This window comes from Gadus macrocephalus, chromosome 3 (genome assembly GCF_031168955.1).
Source record: "Gadus macrocephalus chromosome 3, ASM3116895v1".
Taxonomy (NCBI): Eukaryota; Metazoa; Chordata; class Actinopteri; order Gadiformes; family Gadidae; genus Gadus; species Gadus macrocephalus.
This window is the reverse complement of record NC_082384.1, coordinates 715,989-734,505: the sequence shown is the minus strand read 5'-3', so window position 1 is coordinate 734,505 and position 18,517 is coordinate 715,989. Positions and strand designations below refer to the sequence as shown.

Sequence of the window (18,517 nt, the reverse complement as noted above, 5' to 3'; positions counted from 1 at the left end):
TCTTCCTTCTCTTATCCGTGCCGCAAAAACCAAAAAGATCCTTCTATGTTCAGTAATACTATCTGTAAATATCCTGTACATTTCGTGGAAATACTCCTGTATGCTTGTTAGAGCTGCCAGAGCAGCTTGAAGGTCCGACGCATGGAAATAATCGGACATGTTTGTTTATTTCCTTGTACTGGCACATGTATGTGACGTAAACGCGTACGCGACGTGAGCAGATCTGAGCAGTGTTTTGCGTCTTGGCAGTTTAGACGGAAACGCTACGGCGGAGCGTTTTCAACTTTTCCACTCTGGAGGGGGGTTTCAGATTTATGCGTTTTCATGCCCCAAAAACGCCGTCACCGTCTAAACGAAAGGCACTTCCGATAAAATATTTTGTCGTTTTCACCCGCAAGCGTCCTCGTGTAATCGCGAAGTGTGACTTGTAGTAGGCGTAACTTGTAGTAGGAGGCGTGTCTTGTACTTTTCCAAATCGCAGAAGTAGGAGGCGTGTCTAGTATTTTTATAAATCGCGGAAGTGATCTGTATGTAGCAGTTGTGCGCGGGTACATAAATGACCGCAACTCGGACCTCAAATATTAGGCCTTTATATAAAAATAATGCACCGACCCGCTCATTTAAAAATATGCTCTTGATTAGCTTAATCATAGCCTTACTGGCTTACGTGAATGTGCATTTAAGAAATGCATATGCATTTAAGAATATGCATTTAAGAAATGCATATGCATCGGTAAAAAAAAAGACAATAATAATAATAATTCAAATAATTGTATTGAATACATTTAGTTGGCGCCTCTTATTCGTCCATTCTCAAAGCCTGAAACAGACAACACAAACTTGTTGGCATTTTGTGATGCTTTGGCAGTAGAAAGCTTATTTGATGATAACAAAGAAAACTGAACTTGGGGTCTTGCTCTTCCACGCTCATGGCCTGATAGAATACAAAGGCAGAGTTACAACAGGTATTTTCATGTTTATTGTGAATTGCACTTTGTACAATAGTTTCAGATTCAAGGGAATACAACATGGGGGTTTCGATACAGAAGGGAGTAGGGTGGTGGACGATGGGACTAATTTACGAAGAATGAAAGGCGGGGGGGCTTACTGAGGATGGGCAGAGCTGTTGTGGCAGGGGTGGGGGGGTAGTGTACTGTATGATGGGGGGGATCTTACTGGTAATAACAGGTTAGGGGGGCCAGGGTGCTGTGTATGTTATGAGGGGGGTCTTACTTATCCTGATATGACCATCCACTTTCACTTCGTATGTGGTGGAACGAAATGTGGAGCCACTAGGAGGCACTGCCTGGCTAAGTCTTACTGTTGATGGCAGTGATTCTACGTGCAAAAGTCAGTATAGTGTGTTCATACTATTTTAATTATGGACCCATGTTGCAGCAGCCAGTTTTCCAGGAAGTAGCAAGGTAAGCACAGGTGTTACTAATAAAAGCCAATAATCTTCTTGTCACAATGTCTACTATTTCATCCATCAAATGTAAACGCAACCATCATCTGTGTTTATGACCAGAAATTCTATGAAAGGCAACCTATTACATCCTTCTCCTCTAACGTGTGCTTCCTCAGACACATCACAGGCTGCCGATGACCTTTTAGGAGATCCATGGATTCATTGGTCGAGTGTGCAAAAAGCTTGCCATGGCTAAATGAGGTAGTGGAGGGAGATAAGAGTGGAAAATGCCAAAAATATCAGAAATGCAATGACTTGAAGCATGAATCCTGCTATTAAAGGTTGAATCATGTGAGAATCTGTAAATGCCCTAATGTTAAATAAGAACTTGTCCAGTTAGAAGTTCTCCATCAGCATAATACACCACCACCTCCTAAGTGCTGGCATATCAACCTAAACATAGACTTATGACATCTTTAAATATGTAGCTATTATAAATTCCATCACACTAAACATATATGATCCTTCCTTACTATGGTGTAGTCGAAGGGAGCATCAAGTGCAACATACAAGGTCAACTGCAAAAAAAACAACAAACAAGGAAAACATGAATGGGTGAACACACGAATGACAGCAAGGCATGAAAACATGCCTTACCATTATCATAAAGACTCCACAGTCATTCCCACTGGTTGGCCGAGGAAACTTCTAACAGAATAATACCACCATCAGCATTTATTGCAATGGTGCCAATTGAAGTTTGCTATTGCAAAAAAATGCAGGCTTTAAAGCTTGATACAAATGAATATCACTTACCTCAAAATGGTACCCAGTTTTCTCTGTCCATTCTCCAGGATTTATCCTTTGTGCAAGATCTCCGTGTATTGTGCAACCAATTAGAAAGAAACAGTAAACCCCTGATGCCCTCACTATCATCTTGTCTTTATGATGGCATATGCATGTGACTGTCCTAGCATAAGGTCCACATGAACATGACCTTATAACATAAAGCAGGGGTGTCAAACATATGGTCCAGGGTTGAAACCACCCCATCACATCATTTCATGCGGCCTGATCCCAAACGCTTGAATAATAATTGCAGCTCTTTGGCCTGCTTGAAATCAGTTTTAATCATTCACTTCAATAATATTGCAATTCCGCAACACAAAACTGGCAGGTCCACATGCACTGCATGTCACTATTGAACTCAACTATGGTGCAAAACTGAACCGTTTAGCAACAGGAAAGGAAGACGAGATGAAGTGGTGAGGAAGTTAGAACACAGACGTATTGGGACTGTGATTGATATGGCCAGAAACCAGACAGTTTGTGGTCACGCATGTAGACGAGACATGGCGGCCCTTTGAGGAAAAACATAATGCTCATGTGGCCGTGCTGAAAATGAGTTTGACACCCCAGAAATAAAGGAACTGAACCACTGAACTGAACACTGTAACGTCTATAAGACTTTGGCGAAAGCTGAGATTTCTTTCAATGTTAAAACAGTAGGCCTTAGCGTTCCAACATTTCGTAAAGAATGTTAAACAGCAGCACAACCACAAGTAGTCTGCCCTATTTCTAGAGTTCAATAAGCTTGTAAAAACAAAACATTCATTCTTGTTAATCCACTTCTTTTTACTTACCGACATGATCAGACTTCGACTTCAAGGAAGAGCTCACGTGGACCGCGATTTAGATAAGTACAAGACACGCCTCCTCCTACTGCAAGTTACGCCTCCTACTACAAGTTACGCCTACTACAAGTTGCGCCTACTACAAGTTACGCCTCCGTCTTGCAGGACGCAGACAGACCCTGCTCGTCGCTGATTGTGGCACAGGCATTGGACGATATGATATTGATGTTGACATGCATTTTTTTTATTTATTATGGGTTGCTGATTGTCCTGTGGAATGGAATAACAGTCAACAAGTACTTTCATGTCAATTAATCCGTCTGTCTGTCTATTGATGGCCCTTGGAGTATCGTAGCAGCCTCTGCACAGAGGGACATGTGAGTGTTAACATAAGAGCTGTTCACCACACAAATGTCTCTCAAGTACAATAATGAATTGTCACCGCCTTTGAGCATGCATGAGATTAATAAGAAGGAAGTAGGATCTGTGGTGCCCCCCATCCTCCCCCTCCCCCCCACATGCACCCACAGACACGCTCACACACACACACACACACACACACACCCTCAGACACACACACCCTCAGACACACACACCATGTGGACGACGGTTGTCTTAATCTGTTCTTAGAGGAGAGAGGCTTAGTAGCAGCAGGTTAGAGGGGCGGCTGCCATATTGACTGTAGAGACAGTGCGGTGGAGTTTGCAGGAATAGAGCAGTGTTACAACGACAATACCTTTTATTCCTGGATGCATTTTTTAATTTGTGCTTCACCTCTTTTGTTTTTCTCCCATTGGAACACCTCTTTCAGCTCTCTGGATTGATTCAGGCTAATTACTGGACCACAGCTCATTTGGGGGCCATTTTAGAGCCGTTTGTAGGCCTAGATTAGCGCGTTGCCTTCCAGCGTTTTACTTGTACTTAACTCAGACACCAAACAAGTATCAAAATGAAAGACAGATTGGCCCAGCTGAAGGAGGTACGTGTTCAACTGTACAATATGTTTATGTGACGGAGCGGAGCAGTGACCGGACCCTGGCTGCTGGGGGGGGGGGGGACACCTCTCTGTTCTGAAGCAAAGGGTTGTCATTGATTACTTAGTAGTTGTAGTAGTTTGAGTAGTGTACACCACAGCCAATAGGCCGACACACGGCAGTCATAACTCTCATGTGATTGGTCCGTACAGAAGAGTGACCCTGGAGAGGAGGTGGAGATCCCAGTGGAAAACCAGGCATTTATGGATGATTTCTTTGCTCAGGTCACTGACAATGTTTGTTTGATCCTTCTCTCTTTTTTCCATCCGTCCTTTCCTCAATTCCATTCTATTGCTTTTAAGGTTGCATGATATTGAAATGTTACTCTACTGGTCATTTTCAATTTAAATAACAACAAACCAGTAAAACAGGTCTTATATGATAGGATATTCACAATGCTGAATCAGTCTGGGAACCAGGTGGATATAGTATGTTTCTGAATTGTATGTTTGTTTGTGTGTGTGTGTGTGTGTGTGTGTGTGTGTGTGTGTGTGTGTGTGTGTGTGTGTGTGTGTGTGTGTGTGTGTGTGTGTGTGTGTGTGTGTGTGTGTGTGTGTGCCTGCCTGCCTGCCTGTCTGTCTGTGTGTGTGTGTGTGTGTGTGTGTGAGAGAGTAAGTAAGTGCGTGTGCATGTGTGTGTGTGTGTGTGTGTGTGTATGTGTGTGTGTATGTGTGTGTTTGTGTGTGAGTGTGTGTGTGCGCGTCCATGTATGTGTACAACTGTGAGTGTGTCTGCATGTGTGTGTGTGTGTGCGTTACAGATCGAGGACATCCGTGGAAGTATCGATAAGATTGACACGAGCGTTGCAGACATTAAGAAGCTCTATTCCACCATCCTGTCAGCACCCACCTCTGAGAAGAGTAAATACATGATGAAGTCCTACACACTAACGCATGAGCCACACGACCCTCGGTCACATCGCATTGTTTATTTGTCTTCCATCGTCCATGTGGCGCTGCTCTGACTCTGTGACCCCTGTGTCCCCCTCGTGACCTCCAGAAACACAGGACGACCTGGAGGCCCTGACCAATGAGATCAAGAAGTCCGCCAACAACGCCCGCAACAAACTCAAAAGTATGCGCTCCTCTGTTCCCATAGCTACTGTGTTATTTAACAACCGGTAGAAAGTGGGGGGGAAAGCAAATATACTGCAGGTTATACCGTAGCACTGCATATCAACCGTTTCCTGGTTATTGACTCCATTTTAGAAAGAATACTCCTGGATTAGCCCAATGGATCAATGTGTTTATTTTGAATAATAAAATACTGATTGTCCGAACACTAATACAATAGGCCGGCTATATCAGGGGTCACCAACCTTTTTGAACCTGAGAGCTACTTCATGGGTACTGAGTCATACGAAGGGCACCCAGTTTGATACACTCTTCTGAAATAACAAATTTGCTCAGTTTGCCTTTAGTTATATATTATTAATATTGATTAATGATACTCATCTATGTGAAGACACTGATCATGTTAATGATTTCTCACAATAATTATCAACAATGACTTAAAAAAGGTGGGAAAGAGTCGTTCAAGAATGAGCTGTGCTATTTCAGGCCTGCGGGCCCCTCATATAGTCCTTGCGGGCGCCCTGGTGCCCGCGGGCACTGTGTTTTGCTGACCCCTGGGCTAGATATTGGATGTTAATCAATCAGGGTTTAAGGGGGGCTTATAATGACTATATTATATAGTAGAGTCCCTCATCCGGGAGATATACAAAAAAAAATTGACATCAACTAATAAATATTTGATAACCTCCTGCCGTACCTCTAAACTTTGTTTCCTGATTTGAATGACTGTGGGTGTGTGTGGGTGTGTGTGTGTGTGTGTGTGTGTGTGTGTGTGTGTGTGTGTGTGTGTGTGTGTGTGTGTGTTGCACATTCATGTCTGTTTGTGTGTGTTTGTGTGCACGCTTGCATGTATTTGTATTTGTGTGTGTGTGTGTGTGTTTCTGTGCACGTGCATGCTTCTGTGTGTGTGTGCAAGTGCATGGTTTTGTGTGTGTGTGTGTGTGTGTGTTTGTGTTTGTGTGTGCACGCTTGCATGTTTGTGTCTGTGTTGTGTGTGTGTGTGTGTGTGTGTGTGTGTGTGTGTGTGTGTGTGTGTGTGTGTGTGTGTGTGTGTGTGTGTGTGTGTGTGTGTGTGTGTGTGTGTGTGTGTGTGTGTGTGTGTGTTTGTGTGTGTGTGTGTGTGTGCACGCTTGCATGTGTGCCTCCATGTGGGATTTTGTATGTGTGTGTGTGTGTGTGTGTGTGTGTATATTAGCAATTGAAAAGCAGCTGGAGACCAACACAGATGAGAGGGCCTCGGCTGACCTCCGGATACGTAAATCACAGGTCAGTCTGTGAGTCTTTATGAGGATGATGTGTGGTTACGTACCAGAGAGGAGCAGAGGGGTATTCCACAAAGCCGGTTTTATGACATAACCGGGTAAGTTAACCCAGGGTTTGCAGTAACCCTAGGTTTTCCATTCCAAAATGAACACGGTATGTTAGTTACTATAGAAACATATGCTCTGAATCAAACCTGGTCGGAGCAGGTTTTGCGCAGGTTAAGTTTGGAACATAACCCGGTTTTGGGTATTTAAACCCGCGTTCACTGCAGATTTCATGTGTTCACAATGGCATGCCCTTTTGACGAGAGGCCTGTTGATATCGGAGCGCAAATTATTCGTGCAATCCACCGGGAGCTATTAATAAGACCACGGCTCGACATCTTGGCATAACTGGATGACTTTTTGCTGGAGAGACATAGATTCTCGCGCAAATCTTTAATATATTTAGATAGCCTTCTCCAGCCTTACATAGCCGACACTACCAATCGAGGACCTGGTCTCAGTTCACTCCAGACTATTTGCGTAGCCCTCCGTTTTTGCAAATGGTAGTTTTCTCTATAATGTTGGAGATGCTGAGCACATCTCAGTCCTTTCAGATGACCCATCCACGTCCGGACCAAGATTTTCATCGGCTTCCTATCATACAAATACCTCCATGCCAGGGCGCCCTGAATTAATGTCTAATGGCAAGAAAATTTGAGGGCCAGATCCAGTCTGCTGACTGTCAGCCTTTTTACGATTGGCTTGAAAAAGGGCTTATTAAAATGCAGGAGTGACAAATATGGTATGACAATTTCAATGCTGGACTGACAAAATATACCAATACCATGGTGGGAAAAGCTTACCAGTTTGTATGATGTTTTTATACTTCATTTTTACTTGATCCGCTGACCGCTTGGGAGCCATCGGAGTACATATTTTTTAGAAGAAAAGGGTTATGTGGAAGGAACGTTAAGAATGCTTAACTGGGATATTAATAGATTCATGGCTCAAATATTAAGGATCATGCTTTTGGCATGAAACTTGCGCATTTACGCGGTCAGCGATCCGCTGCCAGGCTTTGGTTCTCTGGGTTGCAGAGGCTTTAGCGTTCCCTTTTGATTTAAAATACATGCGCAGCCGAAATGTACCGATCAAACGCCACGTCACAAGGCATATAATAAAATCTAATGATTCCATTGCTCTTGTGTGGGAGGTTGCTTTTGAGATGCACATGCTCTCTCCCTCTGAGAGAACAGCGGGTGTCGGAGAATTTCTGCAGGCGAATTTTGTTGCGTTTGTTTGCATTAAGCACTGTAGGCGCTTCGATGAGGCTGTGATGAAGTTCACTATTTATTGGACACTGTCTAGACAGTAACGAACATCCCTGACCATAGTTAATCGCGTTTGTAGTCTACACTCATTATTGCATGCGGGTGTCTTATTGCATGCGGGTGTCCCGAATGTAAACATTCGGGAGTATGCAATAATACAAATTATTCTAAAGAGGTCAGAGACTCCGTAAGCAACCCCGTCTTCCCCAGTGAAACAAGAAAGCCTGTGCCGTGATGAACGGGGGATTTTAACCCCTCGGTTTTACACAGGAAACTTGAGATAAGAAGGTGAAATCGCTGGGCGTGCCAAGCTGCAACCGAACCGGCTCGGCAATGTCAAAAGACCTACATCATCCTACCAAACAATATGGGCAGAGACCAAGCTCTCCTAATCGGGTCAGCAATAGCCATGTGTCAATGCCTAGCCTCTGCGTTTGAATGATAATGAATGATTGGAACGTTACATTTTTAATGTCTACAAATATTCTAGACTAGAGAGTGTGCGCCAATCAATGAAACCGGAATCAGATGAAGTCGGCTCTCTTTGCTGCGCAAAGCGTGTTTCAGAAATCAGCACATTAAGATAAATGTAGTTGTCTCACAAGCTATTTTTGGTTTTTGTAATATGGAATTATTTCAGGGGGGGAAATGCCGTGAAAAAATGTACGCACAGGGCATTCAGGATTAGGACTTATATCGGCCTAGGCCTAATCAATTGTGTTTTAATATCTTTAGCATTCATATTATTGCAGTCTATTCTTTTCATAGGCTACTCTGCTGTTCGCCTTGATGGGGATATATTTTAACGCTTTTCAACCCCATTTTCCAGCGACATTCCTGCGTCTCCCATTTCAGCACCGTGTCAGTAGACAGTTACAATCCTACGAATGTTGTGAGTGCGGTGAACACACGTTCATGTTAAGAGGGGTTTCAGGAAACGCTCAAAAGAAATTTACGATGGATCTTGCGATCCATCGTAATCGTGAGAATGATCGTACGAGCGTGGATCTATCGTTGTCGGGAAACAGGGCCCAGACCCGTAACCAGTCCAGGTCCAGTATATCCTCCAATGCCTACTCTAGGAAAAGGATTCATAACACAACCCTTTTGTGTCCTAGTTCCATGTACTGGTCTGGGACCAGCAACAAGGGAATACTCTGTTACGCTACGTTATAAACATGTTTGAAGAGAAAGAAAAGTGTATTATATCTTCGTACGTTGGAGGAAGATATACAGTAACAACAATATACTTAAATGTTGATTGCGTGCACCAGAATGTGTTGAGAATACTGATAGTTTTTACTAGTCTATTTCAGCCCAAACAGATTTGCATGTTGTGGCTAGTAGTCGTGGCTTGTATCGTTGGACTAAGAGAGATATCATTTCACCAGTTTATAGTGATCACGCACTGCTGTTTGCCTCCAACTTACACTCCTTTCCCCCATGCCCCTAAAGCAAAGTGTCCTGTTGGTTTTGTCCAGAGCATCCTTCCTTAAAATGCATACAAGCACATCCCACTATAAGTGACAGAGGGGCAGAGTGTTGGGAGTGTCTGTTTACACTCAATGTCAAGTAATTCTCTATTTGCTGTTGGAGCTTTTGAATCTTTTATGGCATCAAAGGCTTTTTTTTATTGATTTCCATGATGCCTTATGTTCAAACTGCTTTGGTTTATCAGCATCATTTTTCTATTTCCTCAGCACGCTATCCTGGCCAAGAAATTTGTGGAGGTGATGACAAAGTACAACGAGGCTCAGATGGACTTCAGGGACAAAAGCAAAGGCCGCATCGCCAGGCAGCTGGAGATCAGTGAGTCTGGGTTGGTCTGGTTCCCCTGTCTGAGTCACTCTACCTCCAGCTGGATATCAGTGAGTCTAGGTTGGTCTGAGTCCCTGGAGCCACTCTACCTCCAGGTGGAGAGCAGTGAGTATGGGTTGGTCTTAGTCCCGGGAGCCACTCTACCTCCAGGTGGAGATCAGTGAGTCTGGGTTGGTCTGGTTCCTCCCTCTGAGCCACTCTACCTCCAGCTTGAGAAAAGTGAGTCTGGGTTGGTCTGGTTCCTCCCTCTGAGCCACCTTACCTCCAGCTTGAGAAAAGTGAGTCTGAGTTGGTTCCTCTGACTCCTAGGAGTCACTCTAGCTCCAGATGGAGATCAGTAAGTCTGGGTTGGTCTGAGTCCTAGGAGTCACTCCACCTCCAGATGGAGATCATTGTGTCTGGGTTGGTCTGAGTCCTAGGAGTCATTCTAGCTCCAGATGGAGATCAGTGAGTCTGGGTTGGTCTGAGTCCTAGGAGTCATTCTAGCTCCAGGTGTCTCACGGGACCAAGGGATGAACGCCATAAATTAGCTCTGCTTCAAGGACACCAACACCTTAAAATTAGTCTGACAAAAAACGTAAAGAGAGAAAAGTGGGTACTGACAGAGGACCAATCAGCATTGAGTTGGGCTTCAACGCAGACTGAGGTGATCTTCTTCTATAGCAGTAAGAGGAAGTAATTAACTTTACTTTAATTAAGTAAAGTTAATTTTCGGGTTACTAAGATTTGTAGCAAATAAAATATAACCTCTTTTTTTTGTAATGCCTTACCGTGTTACAGCATAAAGTAATGCATTACAGCAATTACATTCCTTTTGTAACGCGTTACTCCCAACACTGGTGTAGACAAACCATGTTTTCATTGGATCTCATTCAAATGATAATACAATGTCAGAGATTGATATTCACTATGGCCTTGAAACGCAATGGTTCAATTCAATTTTCAATTCAATTTATTTGTATAGCATTTCATCACCATTACAGTCTCAAAGGGCTTAACAGGCGAAATATTTATGACACCCCCCTTTACCCAAGCCCCCACAAGGGCAAGAAAAAATCTTGAGAAGAAACGCATAGTAGGGGATCCCTTCTTCCAGGGATGGTCAGGAGTGCAGTGGGTGCCATAATTGACATACAGGTAAATACATGCACATCATATTAAAATAGTGATGTGGTGCTGGCCGGTTAACCATGAGGAGACTTCCCTGAGCACTGGTGGCAGCCTATTCCATAGGAAGGGGGCTCGATAGGCAAACGCCCTCTGTCCAGCCGATTTCTTTATAACCTTCGGCAGTGAAAGAAGGCCAGCTCCCGAAGACCGGAGGGACCGCGAAGGACTATAAGGAATGATCAGGTCCTTCAGGTAGGATGGAGATAATCCATGCAAGGCTTTATAGGTTAGCAGTAGCACCTTAAAGTCCGATCTGAAAGTTATTGGTAGCCAGTGCAGAGAGGCGAGAATAGGTGTGATATGATCAAACCTTCTCGTTCTGATCAGCAGTCTAGCTGCAGCATTCTGTACAAGCTGTAGACTTTTCGTGGTAGAGTTTGGTAGTCCCGAGAACAGTGCATTGCAATAATCCAGTCTTGATGAAAGAAATGCATGAATCAGTGTCTCTGCATCTGCTGCAGATAACATTGGTCTGATTCCTGCAATGTTTCTCAGATGGAAAAAGGCAATTCTAGTTACACTTCTAACATGTTGGTCAAAGCACAGTTGAGGGTCGAACAGGACACCAAGATTTTTGACAGATGCACTCTATGGGATGGCGAGGCCATCCAACCAAAGTGAGACATCCTCAAACTCTCTCCGGTCCCGCTTCGAGGCGATAATTATCAGCTCTGTCTTCCCGGTGTTAAGCTGTAGGAAGTTTTGTGATATCCAGTCCTTCACCGCAGCCAGACAGAACTCAAACCTCCAGATCTGGGCCGAGTCCCCTGAATCTACAGTAATGAAGAGCTGGGTGTCATCCGCGTAGCAGTGGAAACTAATTCCGAAGCTGCGGATAACGTTGCCCAAGGGAAGCATGTATATTGCAAAAAGTAATGGACCAAGGACCGACCCTTGTGGTACGCCAAAGCGTAGTTTGCAGTGCTTTGATTCTGAACTCTCATGGAGCACAAATTGGGTTCTATCTGTGAGGTACGATTCAAGCCAACCAAAAGCCGTACCCCTGAAACCAACATAGTGCTCAAGACGGTGAAGAAGAGTGCTGTGGTCGATCGTGTCGAACGCAGCACTCAGGTCCAGCAGCACAATCATTGAGCTTGTATTTTTATCCAAAGCAAGAAGGATGTAATTTACAACTCTTGTAACAGCAGTTTCAGTTGAGTGGAGATTCCTGAACCCCGACTGGAAGGTTCGAAGAGATTGTTCCCCGTCAGATAATCGACGATTAGCTTTTCTTACAATCCTTTCCTGTACCTTGGACAGGAAGGGCAGGTTCGAGATAGGCCGATAGTTCCTGACTAATTCAGGATCTAGGCCAGGCTTTTTGAGTAGCAGTTTTATCACCGCAGCCTTGAAATTGGAGGGAACAATTCCTGTTGAAAGCGAGAGATTCATAAGCAAGAGGATTGCAGGCCCCACCGTGGGAAGAAGTTCCTTAAGAACCCTGGAAGGGAGAGGATCCAACATACAAGTTGTTGGTATCGATGCCTTTATCACCCTTTCAAGTTCCACCAGAGGAAATGCCTTGAACTCCAGGAGAGTTGCGTCAGAGTTCCCCATCCTGCCCCGCAGGATATGTAAGACAAGCTGCACGGCAAGCATCAATTTCCTCTCTAATCGATTGAATCTTATTCTCAAAGAAATCCATGAATGCTCCTGCAACGATGGAGGAGCCTACGGTCTCAGTCTGTTTCTGAATCAGAATCTTCACCGTGTCAAAAATAAACTTGGGATTGTTTCTATTGAAGTTGATGATACTGGAAAAGTAGGCGTTCCTGGCAGTAGTCAGTGAACCCTTACAGGTGGGAAGACTGTTTTGCCATGCAAGATGAAAGACCTCAAGTTTAGCAGCTTCGCTTCAGTTTGTGCATTTCTGCATTAAACCAGGGAGCTGGTTTTTTCAATGATCGTTTTTTAATTATGAGCGGAGCAACTGAATCAATGGCAGCAGAGAAGGCAATGTTGAGGTCATCAGTAAGGCACTCCACAGAACCCCTATAGTTACAAAGAGGAGCAAGTGAACAGGGTAACTTATCTGCCATAGCTGTATTGGTTGCAGGTGTGAAGCGGCGACAGCTGAAAGTAGCCTGCTGATCGTCGCAGGGGCAGGATACCACCACCTGGAAAGTGAGCAAAAAATTGTCTGATATAGCTGAGGTGTATGGAGAGACCACTAGCTGTGAAATGCCTACACCACGGGTCAAAACGAGGTCCAGCGTGTTTCCACCGAGTTGGGTGCTGGACGAGCCTAGCGTGTCTGTAATGGACAGAAAAGCCCTTGCAAGGGAATCAGATGGATTATTCACATGAACGTTGAAATCCCCAATAAGCAAAATATTGTCTGAATAATCATATGCAGCCAGATCAGTTGCAAAATCAGAAAACTCATCAACAAAAAGTGAATACGGTCCTGGGGAACAGTATACTACAGCTAAAACGAAAGAGACTTGAACTCTTTCGCTTGTCGGGGAGCTGAGGAGCAGAACGCAAGCACCTCAAAAGATCTGAATGTATATCTATTCTTTGACTTTAAATTAAGCTTAGAATTAGATATCAGGGCTACTCCACCACGTTTCCTAACTTCTCTAGATACTTGGGCGCTAACGTTATTGGGGGGAGTAGCTTCGTTTAGGGCTAGAAACTCATCTGGTTTTAACCAGGTTTCCCAAAGGCCCAGTATGTCGATCTTATTATCAACAATTAGATCATGGACCAAGAGCGCTTTAGATGAAAGCGACCTTATATTCATGAACCCTATTCTGAGTGCTTCCATTTTATTATTTTCCGGTTAACACACTGAAGCGCTCAAGGGGATGGTGCGATTTCGACATACTGTTCGCGGCCCTCGCCTGCCGGTTTTACACCTCGAGACAGTGCTAGGCCGCACCACCGTACATATCGGTACAGCGTTATTTTCAGAGGGAGTCTGGTTAACACTCAGCTCTGAGGCGATCAGTGGGATAGCGAGAGTTCGACATACTAGTTTCGACCTTCGCCTGCGGGTTTTACACCTCGAGACAGCGCAAAGCCGCAATGGTTAAACACAAAACTAAATTACCTTCACTGCTGTAGCAAACCATCACTTTTGCCAAAATGTTTTTTTATAACAAAAACCTAGGGTATGACTTTCCCCCACACCCACATTGTTCTTAGTACTGGCAGGACTCTCTTGTTGGATCTCTCTGGTGGGTTATTCTGTCGACATTTTCCTTCCACCTAGGTTATTATCTACTGTCCTCTTTCCTGGGTTGTCCTCCCGGAAACTCTTCCTAAGCACATCCCTGCTTGGTGCTGAAGGATGGGCCTAGCACCCAAACACACGCAGATCTGCTGCTTTTCAAACCTCTGCCTCTGTCTGCCTGTCTGTGTGCCTGTCTGTCTAACTGTCTGTCTCTCTGCCTCTCTGTCAAACTGTCTCTCTGTCTACCTGTCTGTGTGTGTGTCTGCCTAACTGTCTGTCTTTCTGCCTCTTTGTCCAACTGTCTGCTTCTCTGTCTACCTATCTGTGTGCCTGTCTGTCTGACTGTCTGTCTCTCTGCCTCTCTGTCTACCTATCTGTGTGCCTGTCTGGCCAGCCGGGAAAGCCACGACGGATGAGGAGCTGGAGGAGATGCTTGAGGGGGGCAACGCAGCCGTCTTCAGCGCTGGGGTAAGACCCACAAGTTGTGGTTCCTTCATGTCCTCTCAACCTGCCTCAAATTGCTTCACCGTGCCTCCACCCATGCCCTGCCCCTGCTGAGTGCGGGCCGTTCCCCACTGGGCGCCGGAGCCTTGGTGACAGTCTGGATGGGCTGCTTGTCTTTGAACCATCCGTGTGGATATTACTGGAGAGGGTGGCTGTTTTCGTAAAAGTAATTACAGAGTAACTACTGCAAGACTGCCAATCCAACCTTAATGTCTATTACATATCTCAAAGCATATTAAACAGGCCTCAAAGAAACCTTGTGGAATCAAAGCATTCAGTCAATACACACAATCCCATAATGTTTACCCAAAACATCTGTTCTAGAACACAGCAAAGAAGGGAGGGCTTTGCCATCTTCCTCTGCCACCCTGTGGCTAAACAAAGATGTTGTTCTTATTAATAATTATCACAAGAGCAGCTTCCTAATGTCTTTTTTATAAGCTGACATTGATTAAGATGTTGCCATATGCTTTATGTCTGACTGTGCTTTCCATCTCTGCTTCTCTTGTTGTCAGAGATGGAAAGAGACATTCTTTCAGAGGCTTTCCTCTTTCACGTTCGTTGTGTCTCTGTCTCTGTGTGTCTGTCAGTCTGTCTTTGTCTCTAGCTCGATGTCTCTCTGTATCTACCTGTCCGTCTCTCCCTATCTATCCCTCTTTGTCTGTCACAGCATTTGTGTCACTCTTTTTTTCTGTCCGTCTCTCTCTATGCCTGTTATTTGTCAGTATCTCACTCTCTATTCCTATCATACTGCACTATTCCTATCACACTGAGTGCTCTATTCCTATCGGACTCTGCTCTATTCCTATCACACTGTGCTCTATTGCTATCGCACGGTGCTCTATTCCTATCACCCTGTGTTCTCTATTTGCCTCCATGTTAGATCACAGAGTCCAAGATCAACCAGCAGGCTCTGAATGAGATCGAGGCGCGACACAAAGACATCATGCGTCTGGAGAGCAGCATCAAGGAGCTCCATGACATGTTTGTGGACATCGCCATGCTTGTTGAGAACCAGGTACCACCAGGGAACAGAGCTCACAGGCACAGAGACATACACCTTCAGATGCCCATGCACACATATCATCTTGTGCATGCGTAAACCCTCCAAATTCCACTACCATTCTGGAGAAACAAGCAGACGCTGTGATTTGCCATAATGTCCCCCTTTTCAATTTTAAACGTTTTGGTAAAATATAACTCTGAAATGTTTGAGACCCTAACCGGGAAGCTTTCCACTGAAAAATGATTTTCAATGTGACCAATTAGAATGTGTTGATGGGACCCCCACACAACCAATCTGGTGTCATCCCTGGTAATGGGGGATGTAAGGAGAAATATTAAAAACATGCTTTATTTCAAATATTAAAAACATGCTTTATTCCACACACACACACGTGTGCGTGTGCGTGTGTGTGTGGTGGCGACCCGGCCCCAGGAATGTCTCCCACGCCGAAATCAACACACGCCAAGTCGTTCAAATCCCGGTAGGGCATTTATTCATTAAATAAAGGGGGGAAAACCCGCGGGGTCGGTGCCCAACGCGGGAAAACCAAAAATCATACGTGTGACTCCGTGAGCAATGGTGGTGTCCAGGGGAATTGTCTCTCCGGCCGGGCCGGTCTCGTCCCTGGAGGGGGAGGTCACTCCCGTCGGTGAGGCCGTTCTTGTGGTGCGTGCCGTGTCGGCGTGCGTCGTCCTGGCGTGCGGGTCCTCTCGTGGCCACTGGGGAAAGTCCGTTATATCCACGAGTCCGCCCGTCCGTAACGGGTCTTGGAGGTAATCCGCTCCGCTTGGTCTCCCGGTCTCCTTCCCTGGGAGAGCAACAAACAGCCTTTTAAAGGGTACCTGATATTCTGCCGCAGGTGTTCTCCATTGCCTTGATTGAGGTTACGCAAGGGCTGCTCTTTGGCTCCGGCTGGTGGATATCGGCGGTGTACGCCATCCACTACCTCTCCCTCTGGCCGCCTGGCGTGAGGGTTTGGGGCCGGGTTGCCACAGTGTGTGTGTGTGTGTGTGTGTGTGTGTGTGTGTGTGTGTGTGTGTGTGTGTGTGTGTGTGTGTGTGTGTGTGTGTGTGTGTGTGTGTGTGTGTGTGTGTGTGTGTGTGTGTGTGTGTGTGTGTGTGTGTGTGTGTGTGTGTGTGTGTGTGTGTGTGTGTGTGTGTGCACGCGCGCACACATCTGTCTTCAACTTAATAATCTTGTCCGTTCCAGGGTGGTATGATTGACAGAATCGAGAGCAACATGGACCAATCAGTGGGCTTCGTGGAGAGGGCTGTGGCTGATACCAAGAAGGCGGCAAAATTTCAGCAGGAGGCCCGCAGGGTGAGTCTGGAGCCCCGTGCTCATAAAGAGTGTGTAGCGCTAATATAGCACCCTGCTCATAAGAGTGTGTAGCCCTAGAATAGAGTACCCTGCTCCTGTGGGGGCTCTACTCAATAAAGAGTTTGTTGCACTAGACTAGAGCCCCCTGCTCATAAAGAATGTGTAGCACTAGAATACAGATCCCTGCTCATCTTCCTGGGGATCTGCTCCATAAAGTGTGTGTAGCCCTATAACAGAGCCCCCTGCTGCTCCTGTGGGGGCTCTACTCCATAAAGAGTAAAGTGTGTCAGATGAAAAACCATGTCATGGTTAAAACATGACCATGACTATGTTGAGGAGAATCTCTGGGGCCGGACCTCACCAACCAGGGGCCCCAGGCAAAATGAGTCATGTCCTTTGTGATGGCTGTACCAGCCGCAGACTGTGTGGATGGTATTCACTTTGAAAAACAAAATAGATAGGGAGTCTGTTGCAGCGTTTCCTCACCTCAACATATGAAACATGTGGTATATAAGTTATGTTTCCATGTTTTTCATCTGTATTTTCATGGTTTTCCTCACTTTCTCTTCATAATGGTACTTTTCTCTCTTTTCCATTCCATTTCTCTTCTTCTTTGTGTCTTATGTTATCCAGAAGCAAATGATGATCTTCTGTTGCTGTGTCATTCTGGCCCTCATCCTGGGCTCCTTCTTGTACAGCTTCATACGCTGACCTTGAGTTCAGCTCCCTCCATCGTCCTCCTCAGCCAGCCCCCATCCCCTACCCAGAAACTGGCTAAACATGTTGACTCTTTACAATTGGTCCATTTGAAAAATAAATTATTGAAAAGTAAAACATTCTATATAATGTTACAACAAATACAGGTAAAAAAAAGATTCTGCATTTTCTACATGTATTGATTGTGATGTTATTAATTGTTTCCTAATTTTTACATTTTATATTTTTGTGGTTGCAGATGGGTGTGAATTATTTCCACTGTTCAGTTCAGGCATCACAAGCAGGTCCTGCTTTAAGAGCAACATTCGTTTTTTAATTGATTGATTGACTTATCACGGTTAAAATCACATTAAGACAATTCCTTCATTAGAACAGACAGGACATTTGACCCCAACTGCATTGCCTTTCCGGCCCCGTCTATAAGTGTTTATTTATTTTTGTCCTGTTTAATGTAATTGACTAACATTGTTATTTTTAAGATTATCGATAACCATGCATGCATAACCATGCATAATTATGTGATTGCTTTTGTGCGTGCAATAGTTAGAATTTGTGTTGTTTTTAGCTGGAATATATTCTACCTTCCTTAAAGGCCCGAAACTCTCTAGACCCTCAATGCTGCTCCTAATTTTTATATTTTCTTTCTCTTTTCTAAATTGAAAATGTATTTGGCCTGTATTTTGGATCCGAACCATATGTGTGTTTGGTGTGGTGAAAGGGCCTGAGACTGATCAACCTCCTCGTAGCATCATGTCTTGTCGTGTGTGTGGATACAGTTCGTTCATGTCGTTGTTAGGTAGGCCTACTTGAAATACTGCAGGAAGTTGTAGGCCATTTGAGAACATGCATGTTGGGGTCGTGGCTTTTGTAGCGTTCGTTCTCAGTTTTCAATAAATAAAAATTACATTACAACAACATACCAGTATTGTTTAATGTTGTATAATTAATAGCCGATGGTTTTTCTATTATGCGCATTAAATATTGTTGGGCATGATTCCCTTGCCGGAAACCGTCCTTCCAGAATGACAGGTTGTGAACACCAATCGCAGCTTGTTAGCCCCATGAAGCAGCCAA

General features: G+C 44.7%; 2 protein-coding genes and 1 long non-coding RNA gene across 3 annotated transcripts in view; 1 reads left to right on the top strand and 2 right to left on the bottom strand.

Annotated features, from left to right (window-relative positions):
* Positions 1 to 944: 944 nt before the first annotated feature.
* LOC132453352 (uncharacterized) lies at positions 945 to 2,286 on the bottom strand. Its single transcript, XR_009524651.1, has 3 exons — positions 2,225 to 2,286; positions 1,942 to 1,986; positions 945 to 1,660 (listed from the first exon to the last, which is right to left on the bottom strand). It is a non-coding gene; the product is annotated as an uncharacterized LOC132453352 (long non-coding RNA).
* Positions 2,287 to 3,639: 1,353 nt separating this feature from the next.
* On the top strand, positions 3,640 to 18,358 carry LOC132453329 (syntaxin-3-like). Its single transcript, XM_060046174.1, has 10 exons — positions 3,640 to 4,021; positions 4,229 to 4,300; positions 4,837 to 4,936; positions 5,076 to 5,150; positions 6,345 to 6,415; positions 9,428 to 9,536; positions 14,291 to 14,364; positions 15,284 to 15,418; positions 16,616 to 16,726; positions 17,360 to 18,358. The coding sequence occupies exons 1-10, from the start codon at positions 3,992 to 3,994 to the stop codon at positions 17,435 to 17,437; spliced, it is 855 nt and encodes a 284-aa protein (XP_059902157.1). The 5' UTR covers positions 3,640 to 3,991; the 3' UTR covers positions 17,438 to 18,358.
* Positions 12,732 to 18,517, bottom strand: part of LOC132453341 (immunoglobulin superfamily DCC subclass member 4-like) — a 99,777-nt gene continuing 93,991 nt past the window's right edge. The window contains exon 2 of the mRNA XM_060046186.1: positions 12,732 to 12,835. Coding sequence (XP_059902169.1) covers positions 12,747 to 12,835 — 89 coding nt within the window. The 3' untranslated portion in view covers positions 12,732 to 12,746. The remainder of the gene's footprint in view (positions 12,836 to 18,517) is intronic.

Coding starts and splice junctions, on each gene's coding strand:
- LOC132453329 (XM_060046174.1), top strand. CDS start 3,992: ATGAAAGACAGATTGGCCCAGCTGAAGGAG. Junction 4,301..4,836: donor TGGATGATTTCTTTGCTCAG/GTCACTGACAAT, acceptor TGTGCGTTACAG/ATCGAGGACATCCGTGGAAG. Junction 5,151..6,344: donor CGCCCGCAACAAACTCAAAA/GTATGCGCTCCT, acceptor TGTGTATATTAG/CAATTGAAAAGCAGCTGGAG.